This window comes from Ascidia mentula, chromosome 5 (genome assembly GCF_947561715.1).
Source record: "Ascidia mentula chromosome 5, kaAscMent1.1, whole genome shotgun sequence".
Lineage (NCBI taxonomy): Eukaryota > Metazoa > Chordata > Ascidiacea > Phlebobranchia > Ascidiidae > Ascidia > Ascidia mentula.
Genome location: NC_138570.1, coordinates 13,628,614 through 13,644,918, shown reverse-complemented (window position 1 = coordinate 13,644,918; position 16,305 = coordinate 13,628,614). Strand labels below are relative to the sequence as shown.

Below are 16,305 nucleotides of genomic sequence, written 5' to 3'. Positions count from 1 at the left end.
CCGTTGGCGTTAAGATTGTTTCCTTCTGACTGAGTCTTCGTCAGGATCGTTCTTCCCGATGATGATGGCATGTGTTCGTATGTTCTTTCTCTGGTGGTTGGGAATTGAGACGGTGATATTAAGTTTGGTCTCTTCAGTTAAGAAAAGCTGACAGCAGCAAAACATTCAAACATTTTAAAATAAGTTATATGTAAGAAAATAAAGCGTTTGTGACAATTGCGTAGCCTCTACATTAACAATCAAAAATGATAGTAACAAACAAAAAGTAATCCACAAATCCATCATTGGAGCATATGGAACAAATGCTTGTATTTTATCTTCGGTCGTCAAAACGTGCAGGTAACGACCGATATGCGAGTTAAATGCGCTTATAAAAGTAATGCGAACTTTCCTGCATGACGTTAAAAATGTAATTGGTTTATCTCGTATGACAAATATCCAGTTCATTAGGAGGTACTCTGCAGGATGTTAAAAAATAACTTCGTGTGTGTTGATTGTGCTTGAAATTTCGTCAGTTTTTTTGACCATACCGGGATTTGAACCCAGGGTGTCCTGGGCACGAAACCCGATCAGGTTTTATTATTGGTATACGGGTCGGGCGCTTGGTTAATGCTGCCAAACACCCGCCTAAATTTCGTCAGTTTGGTACTGTAGGCAGCACGAGAAGGGGGGTTGCAGCGCCGGTGCGGCGCACCGGGGCCACGAACAGTAAAAGGGCCAACGAACACTATTGTTTGCTTTTGAAATTAAGGGATTCCCATAATTTCATGTGATCTCCAAAAACAAGTCCTCGCACCATTTTTTTTATATTTTATACTTTCATGGTCCTGCATGCTTGATTTGATAGTTCAAAGGTCAAACAACATTAAAGAGTCTAAAGTCTAAACTGCAAAGTGTAAAGAAGTTTCGTCTCTCTTGAGTCAAAGACTTGAATCGTATTGTTACCGTTATTGTTGTGCAGCGGCCAAATACGTGTTTTCCAACTATGCATCGAAGCCATTCTGTTTTGAATTTATGGAAGCTGTCAAGGCCATCATTGCGTTGCAACGGTAAGACCTTAAGTAGCTTTGAATTCCAAAGGTCAGTTGCGTTATTGTTGGCGAAATTCGGTGTCATGACATCATCTCTACTTAGTTGTGATATTTTGGGTTTTCCTACATTGCTAGAACATAGTTTTCCACACTAAACCCGATTTGTCTACCACTTGTAACAGCTTGTGTTTTTCAGTACAAAGAGTGGCTGCATATTATGTTTCATCATGCCATCAACATGCAAATATTTCCAATACACAAACACCAGAAAATATCAGGTCATTATGGAATACAAATAAACCATCATTTAACATTGACGCTATGAGCAAACTACTTGATCACGACAATCATGAAATGAGAACAAAGTTTCGTGAGTTTGTGAGTGACCCTGTGATGACCCCAAAGTACAACATTCCTCTTGATGAGGAAAGAGATGTGGCTTTGAAGAGGCTCAAACGAATTTGTGATGTAGGTAAAATATTGCCCTTGTGAATCTTGACAACTTGTTTAGTTGTGATTCAATCAATACTTTGTTTGTTCTAATCTAAAAGCACTTGGGGAATGAATCTTTTTTTCATTGAAGATACCCATTAGTTTGCAACTCCATATAAACCAACTATCTTTTCCTCTAACCTGTTTCTCTGAGATAATAGATAGTATTACTTCAAAAGTTTGACCCATGATTTTGCTGTGTAGGGTGGATTTATTTCAGTTCTCGACTTCAGAAATAACCCACTGCGTATATTCGCTGCACACGAATTAGCATCCATGATTGACCCTGCAATGGCAACAAAAATGACTGTTCAATTTAACCTGTTTGGTGGAACTGTTCTTAAACTTGGAACAGAAAGACATCATGACAAACTTCTTAAAGGTAAGTAATTATTGTTTGTTGTGTAACAAAACCATTTCTTTTCATTGTCAAAAAAACGTTTTCAACTTTGTAACTATAAAGTTGACTATACTAGCTTACTATAGAAATATAACAATTCAGGCATTGACACACTGGATGATGTTGGATGTTTTGGTCTAACTGAACTGGGGTATGGTAATAATGCAGTGGAAATGGAAACAACTGCAATTTATGACAAGGTTTACAAACTTATGCATAATTGGACCTTAATAATTGATTAAAAACAAATAAAAAATAAATCTGTAAAAATGCTGCTGTTGATGTGTAGTTGTGTTATTAGTTACATTATTAATTGGGTAAGCTGCATACAGATGGCTACTGTTTTGACCTATAAGGTCTTGCTTATTATACAGTCACATTATGTTTATACTTAAAAAAGTAACAATTAGCTTGCTTTGTATACAAGATGGTTTGGCAAATAATAACCAAATTTTATTTCTCAGCGGTAAGTTAAAAATTATTTGGTTGTTTATTTTAGGACACACAAGAGTTCATCATTAACTCCCCAACAACTTTGTCGCAAAAATATTGGATAACAAATGGTGCTGTTCATGCCAAGCATGTCATTGTTTTTGCACAAGTATGTTGGTTGACAAGCAAACTATTAATAGCATGGAAGTATCCCAACTTTGTATTTTTATTGACATGTACTTAAACTGTAGTTGTCTTTCACAGTTAATGGTTGGAAATGAAAATCATGGAATCCATGGTTTTATGGTGCGTATTCGTGACAACGATCTTAAGGTAATGGATAATGTGCGAGTTGAGGATATGGGTCATAAGATGGGACTCAATGGTGTCGATAATGCAAAGTTGTTTTTTGACAATGTCAGAGTTCCAAGAGAGAATCTTTTAAACAGGTGAGTTTATTTTTTACACATGTTAGCATGATAGTCAGTTACAAGGTAGCTGGGTGTGTTATGGAAAGTGATTTGCAGTAAATTAGCATGTGATATGTTGCATTTTTTAGCATTACAACAAACATTTGTATGCTTATTTTCAGATATTCTGATGTAGCCGCTGATGGAACTTTTACAACTTCAATCAAATCAAACAGAGCAAGGTTTCTAACTGTTGCAGACCAACTCCTTTCAGGTATGATATGTATGCATAACTGGTTTTATTTAAAAAAAACTTGTAAGCCTTTGTTTAGCATTAAAAAAATTCCCTTTTTTATTAGTGTTTGTCTAATGTTTGTCAGGTCGAATTTGCATTGCTTCAATGTGTATGGGTGGTACAAAGGCAAGTTTGACCATCGCTTTGAAGTATGCTGCAACTAGACTTACAGTGGGTATGCAAGGCAAATCAGACATGGCTATTTTGTCTTACCAGGTATATATATAATGTAGTATATGCCAAACATTGTAATGAAAATGTCTTATTATAATGTCCTTACATGATCTTTATTCCCATACTGCTGTAAGTAATAGTTCAACAATGTTAAAAACCTGCAAACCAAATTAGTACTGTAACATAAAATGTACTTTTAAAATGCCACATACATTGGCTCTCATTGTTGTTGACTGAGGAGATTGTTTAAATTTGTTGTCACTCAGTGGCTTAGTTAACTTACAGGAAGTTACATTGATCATCAACCAATGTTTGCAGTTGCAGCAGAGAGCATTACTTCCTCTCTTAGCAAGAACAGTTGCACTTAATATTGGTTTGGATTATGTAAAAGACCGGTGGGCTTTTCAACCAGAAGATGGATCGCAACATGCTGAGGTTGTAACATTGTGTTGTGTTATCAAACCTCTCGTCTCATGGAACTTGTGCGATGTTGCTTCAATCGCTCGTGAACGTTGTGGAGGGCAGGTAAAAATACCTAGCTGGAGAAAGTGTTAAATGGTGATTTGTTGCTAAGGCTTCCAGGAATATTTTTACTCCATGCACAGGATGCAGTTCGTATAACATGCTTTTCCAATAGCACTGCAACTTTTAATATAAATATGTCAATCATACTATCAATATATTGATAATTAAATCTTAAAATACTCCAAAAATAGGCTTTAACATATATTTATTTTTATTCTATTATCAAACTCCGTTGAAAATTTTTTTTACCAGTGTATTAATTTGAATATAAACAAGGATGTTTTTCTCAGGGTTATTTGTCATGCAACAGATTTGGTGTCTTCATGGGTCTTGCACATGCGGCCATGACAGCTGAAGGTGACAACAGTGTGCTGATGCAGGTACACTTAATACATATCATATATATATATATATATATAGTAGGGATGGCATATATAAGAGCACATCATTGTGGTTTCCATAATAAAAGAAAAGCAACACAGTAATATTACATGCAATGGCATGATAGGCAGGAGCGCCCCACTGCGCAGGTCCTGCATTGCCAAGAAAACCTCATGACAGTGATACATTAGCTGTGATCGCCAAGCAAGGACCTGCTCAGTGGGGCGATCCTGCCTATCATGCCATTGCATGTAATATTACTGTGTTACGTGATATGGTAGTAGACGTCCCCTACGTTTTTTGTGAAGGTTGCCTGGCAAGTTGCGCACCAGTGTACCTTGGCCACAATATACCCTGTGAAACCACTGAGCTCCTGTAGCTCAGTTGGTAGAGCGTTGGGCTTGGTTAGCCCAGGGTCGTGAGGTTTGAACTTATTTTGGTTTGATTTTTCAAATCTTGCTCGGACTTGCCAGGAAAAAGTGGCCGATCCAGCTAGGCTGCAATGCCTGGGCTGCCAAGCCTGAAAACCTTATGATAAAAGAGAATCATTAATCAAATCACACTTACATCATGTAAATTGTATAAACTTGCAGAAAGTGGCCAAGGAGAGACTTGCTATGTTTAAGAAAGTTGAACCCATGAAAGCTGATGTCTCAGGTATATAAATGTTTAAATCCAGAATTCATTTTCATGGAATTTAAAGTTTACTTTGTTTGCGTCTTTGATGAATCAGATCCTTCAGACCCAACATTTCTTCACAATCTCCTGGTTTCACGAGAGAACTTAAAATTCAAGCAACTTCAGAATAAGTTGGTTGAGGCTGGAAAGTCCGGACTTTTTGAAACGTGGATGTTAAAAGAGAGTGACCTTGTGCAGGTAGAATTAACAGCAGTTTTTTTTTGTTAAAAAGCAACAAAACATGCTGTGTTTCCCTCTATGGCTTGTCATCTCATGAGGCCACATAATTGCATAGCATTGCTCAAAATCTTCAACAGTTACAGGAAAACTCAATAAAACACATAAGGTTGTGAAGTCACATGCTTTTCTGTTTGAAAACTTGAGTGAAACATGTTTTATTTGTGACCACTGCTCAGATAATTAGTCAATTTCTTTAATGCTATACGAAGTACCACAAGCCCCTGCATAGTTTAACTTTATCCAGTAAGTTTACTATAAACTTTAAAAGAAAAATTCTACTAGTTGTTAACTCGGACACTAATCTTCTTTTCTGCACATTCATAAAAATATGGTCGCATCTATTTCGCTCCTATGTCTTTGATGGACATCCTGTTTTATCCTCTTAAGCATTACCAGACCTGTCCTGTACCAGCCAACAACAACCACTCATTCATATACCATTCTCAACATATTGTTTTTGTTACCAACTAATAAACCACTTTTACCAGTCGTCTGCACGGTCGTTTGGTGAGCGATTAGTGAGTGAACGAGTGTTACAAGCCATTGCAAGTAAAGACACTGATCAATCACTTGAATCAACACTACGACTTATTCATCACTTGTACTTGGCTGATGCAGTCGAGCATGATTTGGGATGGTTTATTGCACATGAACTCCTAACGCCACAACAAGGCAAACAGGTAATAAATAATTGGACTGTTCGTTATGATTTTGGGACAATTTTAACCAAATAGCATTACCTACACCATTTTGCCTTTTTGAAAATAAAGAGATAAGGAATTATATCTACACAGAGTAATATTTATTGCTAACATTGCTGCAAGTAACTAATTTTGTATTATTTGTGTGCAAAAATTTTGATTTCATAAAGACAGCTTTAATTAGTTAAAAGGCACCATTTGACACCAAGTTCTCTGTTTCAGCTCACTTCTGTAGCAGCTGACTTATGCAAAGATCTGGCACCAATCTCCTTGCAACTCTGTGAATCATTCAAAATTACAAAGGAGATGCTTTCTGCTCCCATAGCATTGGATTGGGTTGACTACAACGTTGGTGACAACCAAGGGGAAGTGTAATTTTCCTGTGTTTTCTTCAATTTAGATTTTGCCTAGATTTGGTATCTGTTTTCTTTCTACTTCTTTGCCAATATGTGTTCCAAGCGGTGCCCTACAAATGCATTTGTAATGAGTGTTAGGCTTTGCAGTAATTCCTAAAACACATTAGAACGAAGTAAAAATAAAGTTGTAAACATTTTTTCAACACCCCTTTCCTAAATCAACAAAAAGTTACCTTGGGTGAAATCTTTCATGATCTGGGTCACTGCTTATTCCAACATCAGCCTTCCAATACTCCATGCCAGCCCTGGTTTAGTATATATATGTAATAAACTAATGCATTTTACAGTGATGAATTGTTATTACCATGCAATCATAATGCCGTTATCTGTGCACAATTTTCGGGGTGGACATATCAACTGAAGTCCAGTTTGGTCACAAACATTTTTCAGCATGTTACGTAGATAGGCATTGCAAATAACTCCACCAGATGCAACCTAAAAATGTTTTCCTTGTTTTTTTTCATACAAAATGTGTGTTTACATTATTTTCTGCACAAATTGTTATTTAATTTTGCTTTTGAGGAATACACTGAAAGCTCCCAATTGCATTTGTTTCCAATTGAAAGAAAAATGTGTAGTGTTCAGAGTTGCTGATACGGACACTTGGTTGAGAACCACTGCCCCGGGACATTAAGTCTCTCAAATGGTTAACAAAACCTATCTGTGTACTGTCCAATGTAGCTGCAATCGATTTTTTTTCTTTTGAAGAATGTTATGCCTCTTAATAAGTCACAAACCCCAGCAATTGTGTTTGGCTAACAAGCAAAACAGTTAGAAAAGCAAGTTGTTTTTGGATTTAATTTTCATACAAGACCAAAAATACAAAATAATTGTTTGCCTGGCAGAGTCTTCTAGTTGACATAATGTACTAGAAATAAACAATATGCATCCATACCATAGTTGGTTGATCCTGTGGAAGCAAATCCTCATTTTGACAATAAACAATTCCACGGTGAAGTTTCGTTATTATTTGAGCAAATACATTGTGTTGAAATGAAGCTGCAATATCAGCATAGTCTTTTTCTATTGAAAAGATCAAGTGTATGAACTCCTGTAATCAAGAAACTTGATGTTTTAAAACCTCCTTCATATCATTACCAGAACTCTTTTGTATGAGTTCCAAAGTCTTTGTTTGAATTCCACTAAATGACATATCACAACTTCTAATGTGTCGCATTGGTTCTGTCAAGTGTACCTTGTGTCTGTGTGTAAAAGATCGATAGTCTAAATTCTACATACTTAACAATGCCTAAAAGTCAATTGGATCCCCACAGTTTTGATTTGCGCAAAATGCATTTCGAAAACATGAAATGCATCAAAACAATATATAACTCAGTTTGTTTTAACTTATTGATTTTAGTCCCACTATATGTTTAAAAGTTGCAAAGTACCTATCTCCCAATAATGCAAGTTTTTCTACATCTGAGCCACATTCTAGGCGAGATTGACCAAGTGCTTCAGCTAGTCTCATTTCTCGAGCTACTTTATGAAACACAGCTCCTGGTGGTTCATCTATAGCTTCACCAAGGATGAGATGTTGGCCTTAATATATTTTTACCATAAGGTGTGCCAACAAAATAACCCCGCAACAATAGGGTTTCTAAAACATGTTTTTTTCATGATAACAAATAAACTACAAACAACGTCTGTACAACCCATTTATAATACACACATTGCAATAATATGCTACTTTTTTGAAGTATAATATCTATTAGCATCAAACAATACATTGCATTTCACAATTCTTGATGCAATATTTCCAAACGATAAGGTGTTCTTATATTTGCACACCACTGTTTATAATCTTACCTAGACTTTTAGATAAGCAAATTATACAATGTCCACCACTCGCCAGTAATGTCAGGAAAGGAAACGAAATATCGTTGTCTAAACGTGCAGTTAACAGGTGGGCCTCCATGTGATGCACTGGTATAAATGGTAACCTGGTAATGGTACTTTTGCATCTTTACAAAATTACATTAAACTTGACATAATTCAAAGTGTTTAATATTTTACCTTTCTAATTTTACGACAGCTTATTGGCATGTTTTAGTGATATAAATAACCACCAGCAATTTTTACATGAACGTTACTGCAGAATCCAACCTGTACATTATATTTTGAAGAAGTGCAATAAGTTCGTAGTTTTTATATTTAAAAGTATGTTATTAATTTCTTTCTGGTAAATGTATACAATATTTATTAATGACCTGATGGACAAAAGTTTATTTTATTAACCTGTTGCAAGACATATGTTATTGCCTTAATAAAACTAATTAGCATTTCTTTGGCCAAGTAATAAAACAGTAGGACTTAATACACCACAAATTTATTGTAGTTTACATCCCTACTATGAAGGTTAACATAACCATATTTACAATAAAGTGATACATGCTTGAAACAGTCAAGTTAACAATACATACCCAGTTTCAGCCACAATTTCTTTGGAATACTCCAAACCAACTCTTAAGCAAAATGGATTGCCAGGTTTTGTTGCTGTGGCAATGGCATCAAGATCCTGCAATAAAGTAAGATACAATAAACGAACTTGAGAAAACTAACAACAGATTTACCCATAATTATAAGAACAAAGTAAGTGACCCATGTTGCAGACAACTTTAACATTTATTTCAGATATTTCAGCAAATGTTATGCCATCATCAGTGTAATAATAGCTTTATTGATTGAAACTGTTATATTGAGCTGACCTAGCTGATGCCACAGATCATAGATAAGACTCACATAGGTGGTGAGGTCATGTATCAGTAAAAAAATTATAACAGTCAACATGCAGTAAAAGAGTACAATATCAATCAGCATGTTAATGTTTTGTGCAATATTGACCCGTCACTTTATTTTCAGAATAAACAAACCATTGGACAAAAAGTAAAATCACAAATGCAAACCTCAAAAGAAACTTGTGCCCTTTTCATCGCCTCTTCCACAATTGTTGGCAAAACCCTCATATGAACTTTTTGTGCAATTCTTGGGTCAACACCTCTATTTCTAAAATATAGTAACTATTTTATCATTCCTTGTATTTGTACTAAAGCCATATAGTGTTTATAACATTATTATAAATTGTGTGTTTTACAAGAATTATTGTCAGGGTGCATTGTATAAGTAGGCTATAATATAAATCAGAACAATGAAATTTACATGATTATAAACCTAGAAACGCTTACTTCACATGTTCCTTGTTCTGTGAGCTTAATGCCTCACCCAATACTTTTCCATCTTGGTTTACCACTGCAGCACCAGTGTCATCAAAAGTACATTCAATACCCAAGACAAGTTGGGAAATAGAGCCTCTCTGCATCTGCACACCATATTGGAAATTAAGAACTGATCGAGATTTTTCTGTAAACATTGATTACATGGCTGAGGAACGAACAATTATTTTTTTTATAAAATTACAAAAATGTGTGCAGGGGCTAAACAATTTGACATCAACATGGTCTAACGCAGTCAAAATAAAAGCCGAGTGCCACAAAATAACCATTATACACTCATATAATCCTAGCAGAGTGCAATTGTCTGCAAGGGAATCACCTTCACATAGGTTCGATAACCTCAAAAGGTTTTATCGGTGAATGCCCATTTTCCGCCCTTAATATGGTTAATTATTGTAGTAGTCAATCACACAAAATAACATGATTTGGTGTTAGATGATGTCGAAATGACCACACTACTACAATTCTACAAACACAAGAATCATGTGCTTTAAAAAAGGTGTAGAATACAAACCCTCATACCTGCAAATAGCACTTGCTTTGCAAAATGCATCCACACAACTTGGTAAGCATTATTTTTGTCAGTCTTTTTTCTATGATAATAACAAAAAAATAGCTGAAACAAACAATTCAAATCCATAGAAATTTTTCTTAGTAAACGTTGATTTAATTGCGCAGATAAACCGACCCTTCTTTGTAAAGTATGTTAATGCATTTGTTCTTCCGCAAATTAGGCCTTTCTGCACAAACGGATTCAGTGTTTCGGATCCCAAAAGCACGTGTTGTTGTTTACGATACGGTTGAAATGTCTGCTTACTCAACCGTGTATTGTTTTGTTTTTTGACCAAATCAACTTATAGTAGACTATAATAACAGGGTTACCTCCTCATCCATTAAAGCCTGAGCAACTTTATGCCAACAATTTTTTTTAATACATTTTACGATCTTAGCGATGATAATTTTTTCTCCGGAAGTGACAATTTACCCGCTATTTGGGGTTCCAAGGAATCTTTTAGCGATAATAGACTTAACATTTGATGTGTATGTTGAATATCAGCAGCCACATTAATGCAAAGAAACGATAATCGCAAAAACCAATTGTTGCGACGGAATGTTGATTGCTGTTAAACAAATCACATATATTGTGGTAGCATATATCCCAAAGCTTAAACTCGTTTCAAACAACAAACAATAGTTTTACTGAAGAAAAGCTACATGATCTTTATGCAAACCCAATCTGTTTCGCTCAGACGTACATATGCTTTATTGCTTTTTTAATTTCTTTTTGATGTTTCAAACTCGTTAGCAAGATGATCCTGCGCTTAAAATATATACAAAAAATATATACCGTGGTTCAGAAAATTTTTAAATACATAAATAGAGATTATCATAACTTAGTCGTTTTGTTCTGTGCGGTTAGTGACGTCAAAAACGCAACGCACATTTAAACTTTTTCTGCAGAATGAACATTCCTGACCATGTTAGTTGCCTGAAGCAGTGTTAATGACTGCAGGCTGAAGTTTTCTTCAAGAGGTAAAGAGTCAACGCAGAAAACAATATGCTGAAATTACTCTTTATTTTTGGGGGATTGTCGGTTGCAGCGAAAGCACGTATGTTCTTTTAAAATAAACCTAAATCCCGAAATATCGACTACGTTTATTTATTAAAATCAGTTCAGTTTTAGTAATGAACATTTAAAACATAATTTTCAATTGTATTGCTGTGAATGTGCCATTTTTGGGTCAAAGGCATTAGACTAAAAGACACTATAAGTTACATATTGCTTATTTTTTAACTGTAAAATAATTCGATTGGCATTGCCGACAGTTAATTAATCCTTTAGGTTGTCGTAACACAGAAAAGGAAGTATTCGCTGGTCTTCCGTTTTTTTAATTATTTTATGCGATATTTGAATTTTGCGCAGAGTGTCTGGGTAAGGACGCCAAACCAGCACAAAAACCCGAACCTGAATGTGAGGAAAATGGATGGACCGATTGGTTTAGCGTAGACGATGCCACTGACAATCGCGATACCGAATACCACGCCGTTATTTACGAAAGCTTCCAAAACAAAGTGTGTCAAAACCCAACTGACGTAGACGTGGGGTTAGTAAACTCGGATGAGCTCCATCCGTATGTCTGGAACATTGAGATATCGATTCAAACTGTGCAGTGCCGCGCTATATGTCATATCTTTAATGGAAAATCCTACCCGTGTCATGACTACAAAGTGCGTTACTGCTGTCCGGCAGGTATGTGTGTCAAAGTTTATTTAGTATTTTTAGCAAAGAATTTGCTGATTATTGGTGGCAAGTAATGTTAATGTAAGTGAATATCTTTCACGTATCTTTTTTTCAGATCAACAGCTAAATCAACACAACTGAAAGATACACACACACAATGCACAACAAATTACCACTGTTTCGTTTCCTTGCAGTAATCGGTAAATGCGAGAGTAGCATATCAATCCATTCTCACTGGACACCATGGTATGATGTTGACGACCCTTGGACTGGAAATAAAATACGTGATGACATGGAAATGGTGTTTCACATTGAGGATGAGATACAACAAGATATGTGCGAAAACCGAACAGCTATTGAAGCTCGTTTGGTCAGGAACGGCATGCCGTATATTAACGGTGGAAACAGATTTGCCCATTTTAGCCCTGACCACGGTTTACTGTGTATTTCCGAAGATCAGGAGTGCCTGGATTACAAAGTACGATTTTGTTGTGCTGAAAGTGAAGAAACAGAGACGGAGTGAACAAGTCTGAAATATATGTTGTAAAATTATATACTGGTATGTTAAAGTGCATGTTACACGGAAAAACAAAACGTATTATGAATTAAACTAAGAAATGGCCATAACCATTTTTGCCAAAATAAGTAGCTAGATACAGCCACAGGTTTATGAGATACAGCTGACCAAAGTTGCGTTTAAACCATTATTGTTGCGAAAGCGAGATTATAGTTTCGTGACGTCATAGAAGGCGCTTTAGTCGTGCGAGTGCTGGCAGCAAGACCTATGCGAAGGAATGGAAAACATGAAAAGCTGGTAATGCAAGGCTCTTCTGGCAAAAAGAAAAACTTGTTTTGACGACGTTTCGGTCGTTATTTAACTGACCTTCATCAGGACAACTATAGAGCTGGTTTAGCATAGTTTTGGGGCACAACAAGTGAACAAGTGCAACGAACGGATTTTGATGTTAATTTGAGCTGCAGACAGATGGCCGCTATTTCGACCTGCTCTGTCTTGTTTTGTTGTGTAATAATAAAACAGTTACTAGGACAGGGTATTCTTGTGGTTAAAGCTTTTATGATCGCTAACGTGATGCATGAACTATTTAAACACGACAGATACAAACCGTAAATTAAGTATTGTCGTTTTGTCCACTTACAGCAAAAGATACAAGTATTTGAATTTTGAGGCTGACAAAGACCGCCGAGAAAAACCAATGAAATTTGCTGATTATGAAACACAGTTATTCTTTCATAGTACCACTTTTTGCCTGGCAGTAGTTTGCGTCACAAATGATTTGATTACTTCGCCACAATTAACCAGCACCGAATTTTTCGCAATATAGTTCGTAACTGGAAATGTTGGAATCATCAAATTAAAGTCAACACAAATGTGAGGTTAAAGTTATGACATCACACTCAAAATGACGTCATGTAATGTCACTAAGCAAAGAAACGCACCATACCCCTTATTATCGAAGTACAGAGTAGTGTCGTTGCTGCTATACCTTTTGGTCCTACGATAATCAGGGTCAAATAAGCCTTTGGTTTGTGACGTCACAGTGACATATTTTTGTATGATGTAAAACCTTGTCCTATCCTTGAGGTAACGTAATTTGTGAATTCTCCTATGTTTGAAACTATTCGATATCTGCAATATAAGGCGCCTTCCACCATCTATTCTAAATAATGCATTTTTTACGCGAGCGCCTTGTGTGGCGTAAAATTCGCTACAGCGAGAAAGGTTTACGATTTTGGGTCGACGCTACTTTTCGTGTAGTTTTCTACATTTTTGAGTTGACGTACAACCGAATTACTTAAAAAATATACCGTGTAGGCTAACATGCACTTTAAACTCGATCATGCAGTGTTGTGTTAGTTATTGTATATTGTGCATGCTTTTGTGTGTTGTTTAAATTATGGTAATTCATTTTTTGTGGTTAAATACCGCATGATCTTGCATATTTTAACTTCTATTTTCCTGCTATTGTATTGCGGGAAAACGGAGGCATAATTTTATAGATTTTAGGTTGCTCGCTTTTTAAAATTGTCCAGAAACAACTTTTACAACAGTGCAGTTTACTTAGCATTGTTTCGAACTCACTACTCAGTATTAAGGTGTAATTTAGAAATTCGCCACAAATAAAGCTTAACTTTTACATTGCTACATGAGGTAAATAACAATTACAACAATTCACAACTTAAAATCTAATCTCACGCCACATCGTAGCATAATACGGAAGTCAATTAATCGCAATAGTTTCCGTTGAAAACGCACAGCTTTATACAAGCTCATTGCATTTGCTGAAGAGACCGTACTAAGTATTACATTTTGCAAAAAAACATTACATTACAAACTTGTATGCAACATTTGCAATTGTTTAAAAGAATTATCCTGCATTTACAGATAAAATTCTAAAAATATATATACGCAACCGCAGGTTACTTAAAGTCTTCTCTTCCCCTTTCTGACTTCAAGCTGCAGTCTTTACTGAAAACTGCTCCGTTACCTCTTTTTCGGGCAAACATACAAGTACAAAAGGGGTTCTATCGAAAACATTTACCAGTCAAAGTCACACTGCATCAGAATTATAAGAAGTGGATGAGTCCAAAGAATACTATGGCCACTTTCAAATGAGTTGTGATAAGGAAGAACCCACATACTTCTGACAGGGTTGCCAGAATATTTTTTTTGTTTAGAGCCAAACAACACGACAAAAAACGCCAAAAAGCGCCAAAACTAGTTTTGAGTGAAACAGAAAAGAGCCAATCGTTTATATACTGTATTGTTTAATTTTCTGCTTCCCGAACATATGTTCAATTGTATTTACAGGCAAATTACATTCATGCGGTAGAGCAACATACAATCTCTTCTTTGTTTATTTATGCTCTTGGATTATATCCGTCTTTCTATGTGCATAGCAGTGCCAGTGCTACGCAAACTTTTAACAAACAGTCTTTCAAAACTCAAATTATGACGTCACTATAGAAGTAGTCAAGTTTACGCTACCCAGGCATACAGTTTGCAACGCTTCTGTACTAGCTTGGGCTGTGATGCGTGACGTTTTTACCGAAAAGAAGCATACCGCGAACCTGTTTCGTCACGAACGAGCCCGGGCAACTTCCGAACGCAAAGCTAACAGGAAAAACGCCAGAAAAGGGCCAAATAAGCCAAACCAAATTTTGGGCGCCAGACAAAATGGAAAAAAGCCAAATTCAGGGAATTTGGCGCCGAAAGCGCCAATCTGGCAACCCTGACTTCTGAGACCAAACAGCAAGACAAAGATGGTTTGCTTTCACGTGCTTCTGTTGACGACACGGGACGTCAGGACAATGACTTGTGTTACGTCACTATCGACAACATTGCTAAAGCTGGCATAAAGGCAGTTTAGTGTTTTCAAATGCTGTTTACACGCTTCGCTGGCAATGTCGTTTCCTTTCTGTCGTTCGCTTTGCAGGAAAACAAAATTGAACATATTAAATTGTTGTGGGGTCGTACGTACCACTGTACAGTTTTCGGACTAAAAGTTGCAAAATGCATGGGAAAATCCTTTTCTAATCAAGGTTTGTGTCGGATATTGGGATTTTCAGATGTCCAGGATTCAGATCTTCGAGGTATGATTGTACAACTTTTCAGCATGTCACGACCTCAGGTTGGTTTATGATATAAGACGGCGCAGGCGCTGCATGGGATCATTGTACAGACCGTAAAATTTTTAGAATCCTTATTTTGTGTCAATGACAAAAAAAAAATATATGTTGTCTAATAGCCATGTTTAGCAACCAACTTAGCTATGTTCTGATTTCATGACAAAAATGGTCTTATCCCCATACATCATTTTCGAAACACAGCATTATTTATTTGTTGTAGGAAAACTGGGCAAAGTAAAATTCAATAAATGTCGGCAATTATATTCTGCCGTTTGACTGAACTTAATATTCTTTTCTTTAGTATATATATATAAACTGCAGTAAATGTCACTTCGACTAACAGATGGCCCAACATAATGAAAATTACGAACCACTGTTGCATTGGTACTCTAGTGTTCTGTAAACCACATTTCATTGGATGTTGTGCGAATGATGTATCCACGCATATTATCAGCGATCGTTCATGACATTAATGAGTATGATTTTATCACCTCACAATAGAACAAAAAAAATAAATTAATTAACTACGTCACTTAATTAATATTAACTTCTAAATCACTGCAGCCACAAATACATTTGGTAACATCCAATTATTTGCGAATTGGACTCCACAGACAGTGTTTAAATATTGTTTCAAGATTTTGGATGTGATACTAGAAAAGTAATCCCGGAGGAGTTCAATCGTAGTTCATTGACAGAAAATATTTCGGCACCTCCATCCTGAAACATTAAAAATGAGTGCAAGGTTCCTACTCATCATAGTTGGTTGCTTGGTTCACGTTGCAACGCCTGAGAGTAAGTAAAGACGTCGATTTGACCAATTATGTGAATATAAGTAAAATGTGTTAATGTTTGAAGAGTTTTTGGCTTTTTTCAGCTCACAGGGGATCGTTGACGTGGGGGAGAAGTGGCCACAACAATATCATCATTTACGATCACTTGTGGCCAACTTGTTACAAATATCCAGCAAGTGTAGCCGCTGCGGCATCGGGAGCATCGGACGAACC

General features: G+C 36.2%; 3 protein-coding genes across 3 annotated transcripts; 2 read left to right on the top strand and 1 right to left on the bottom strand.

Annotated features, from left to right (window-relative positions):
* Window positions 1–858: 858 nt before the first annotated feature.
* LOC145903922 (uncharacterized) lies at window positions 859–6,710 on the top strand. The gene is made up of 14 exons (XM_082992112.1): window positions 859–1,049; window positions 1,228–1,499; window positions 1,728–1,905; window positions 2,026–2,123; window positions 2,423–2,524; window positions 2,620–2,804; window positions 2,948–3,039; window positions 3,146–3,276; window positions 3,553–3,759; window positions 4,050–4,139; window positions 4,734–4,797; window positions 4,874–5,016; window positions 5,547–5,738; window positions 5,982–6,710. Exons 1-14 carry the CDS (start codon window positions 986–988, stop codon window positions 6,132–6,134), a joined length of 1,971 nt encoding a protein of 656 aa, XP_082848238.1. The 5' UTR covers window positions 859–985; the 3' UTR covers window positions 6,135–6,710.
* Window positions 6,087–10,012, bottom strand: LOC145903923 (tRNA N6-adenosine threonylcarbamoyltransferase, mitochondrial-like). The gene is made up of 11 exons (XM_082992113.1): window positions 9,931–10,012; window positions 9,361–9,535; window positions 9,082–9,181; window positions 8,599–8,693; window positions 7,985–8,118; window positions 7,567–7,717; window positions 7,274–7,377; window positions 7,071–7,198; window positions 6,480–6,610; window positions 6,349–6,420; window positions 6,087–6,225 (listed from the first exon to the last, which is right to left on the bottom strand). Exons 1-11 carry the CDS (start codon window positions 9,959–9,961, stop codon window positions 6,156–6,158), a joined length of 1,191 nt encoding a protein of 396 aa, XP_082848239.1. The 5' UTR covers window positions 9,962–10,012; the 3' UTR covers window positions 6,087–6,155.
* Window positions 10,013–10,966: 954 nt separating this feature from the next.
* LOC145902964 (uncharacterized) lies at window positions 10,967–12,173 on the top strand. Its single transcript, XM_082991055.1, has 3 exons — window positions 10,967–11,018; window positions 11,333–11,659; window positions 11,845–12,173. The coding sequence occupies exons 1-3, from the start codon at window positions 10,967–10,969 to the stop codon at window positions 12,171–12,173; spliced, it is 708 nt and encodes a 235-aa protein (XP_082847181.1).
* Window positions 12,174–16,305: the final 4,132 nt, after the last annotated feature.

Excerpts from the sequence above, each read along its gene's own strand:
- LOC145903922 (XM_082992112.1), top strand. The coding sequence starts at position 986 with ATGCATCGAAGCCATTCTGTTTTGAATTTATGGAAGCTGTCAAGGCCA. Across the intron at positions 4,140-4,733 it reads ACAACAGTGTGCTGATGCAG|AAAGTGGCCAAGGAGAGACT; the intron begins GTACACTTAATA and ends ATAAACTTGCAG. Across the intron at positions 5,017-5,546 it reads AAGAGAGTGACCTTGTGCAG|TCGTCTGCACGGTCGTTTGG; the intron begins GTAGAATTAACA and ends CACTTTTACCAG.
- LOC145903923 (XM_082992113.1), bottom strand. The coding sequence starts at position 9,961 with ATGCATTTTGCAAAGCAAGTGCTATTTGCAG. Across the intron at positions 9,536-9,930 it reads AAAGCAAGTGCTATTTGCAG|AAAAATCTCGATCAGTTCTT; the intron begins GTATGAGGGTTT and ends CAATGTTTACAG. Across the intron at positions 9,182-9,360 it reads CAGAACAAGGAACATGTGAA|AAATAGAGGTGTTGACCCAA; the intron begins GTAAGCGTTTCT and ends ACTATATTTTAG.
- LOC145902964 (XM_082991055.1), top strand. The coding sequence starts at position 10,967 with ATGCTGAAATTACTCTTTATTTTTGGGGGATTGTCGGTTGCAGCGAAA. Across the intron at positions 11,019-11,332 it reads GTCGGTTGCAGCGAAAGCAC|AGTGTCTGGGTAAGGACGCC; the intron begins GTATGTTCTTTT and ends AATTTTGCGCAG. Across the intron at positions 11,660-11,844 it reads GCGTTACTGCTGTCCGGCAG|TAATCGGTAAATGCGAGAGT; the intron begins GTATGTGTGTCA and ends GTTTCCTTGCAG.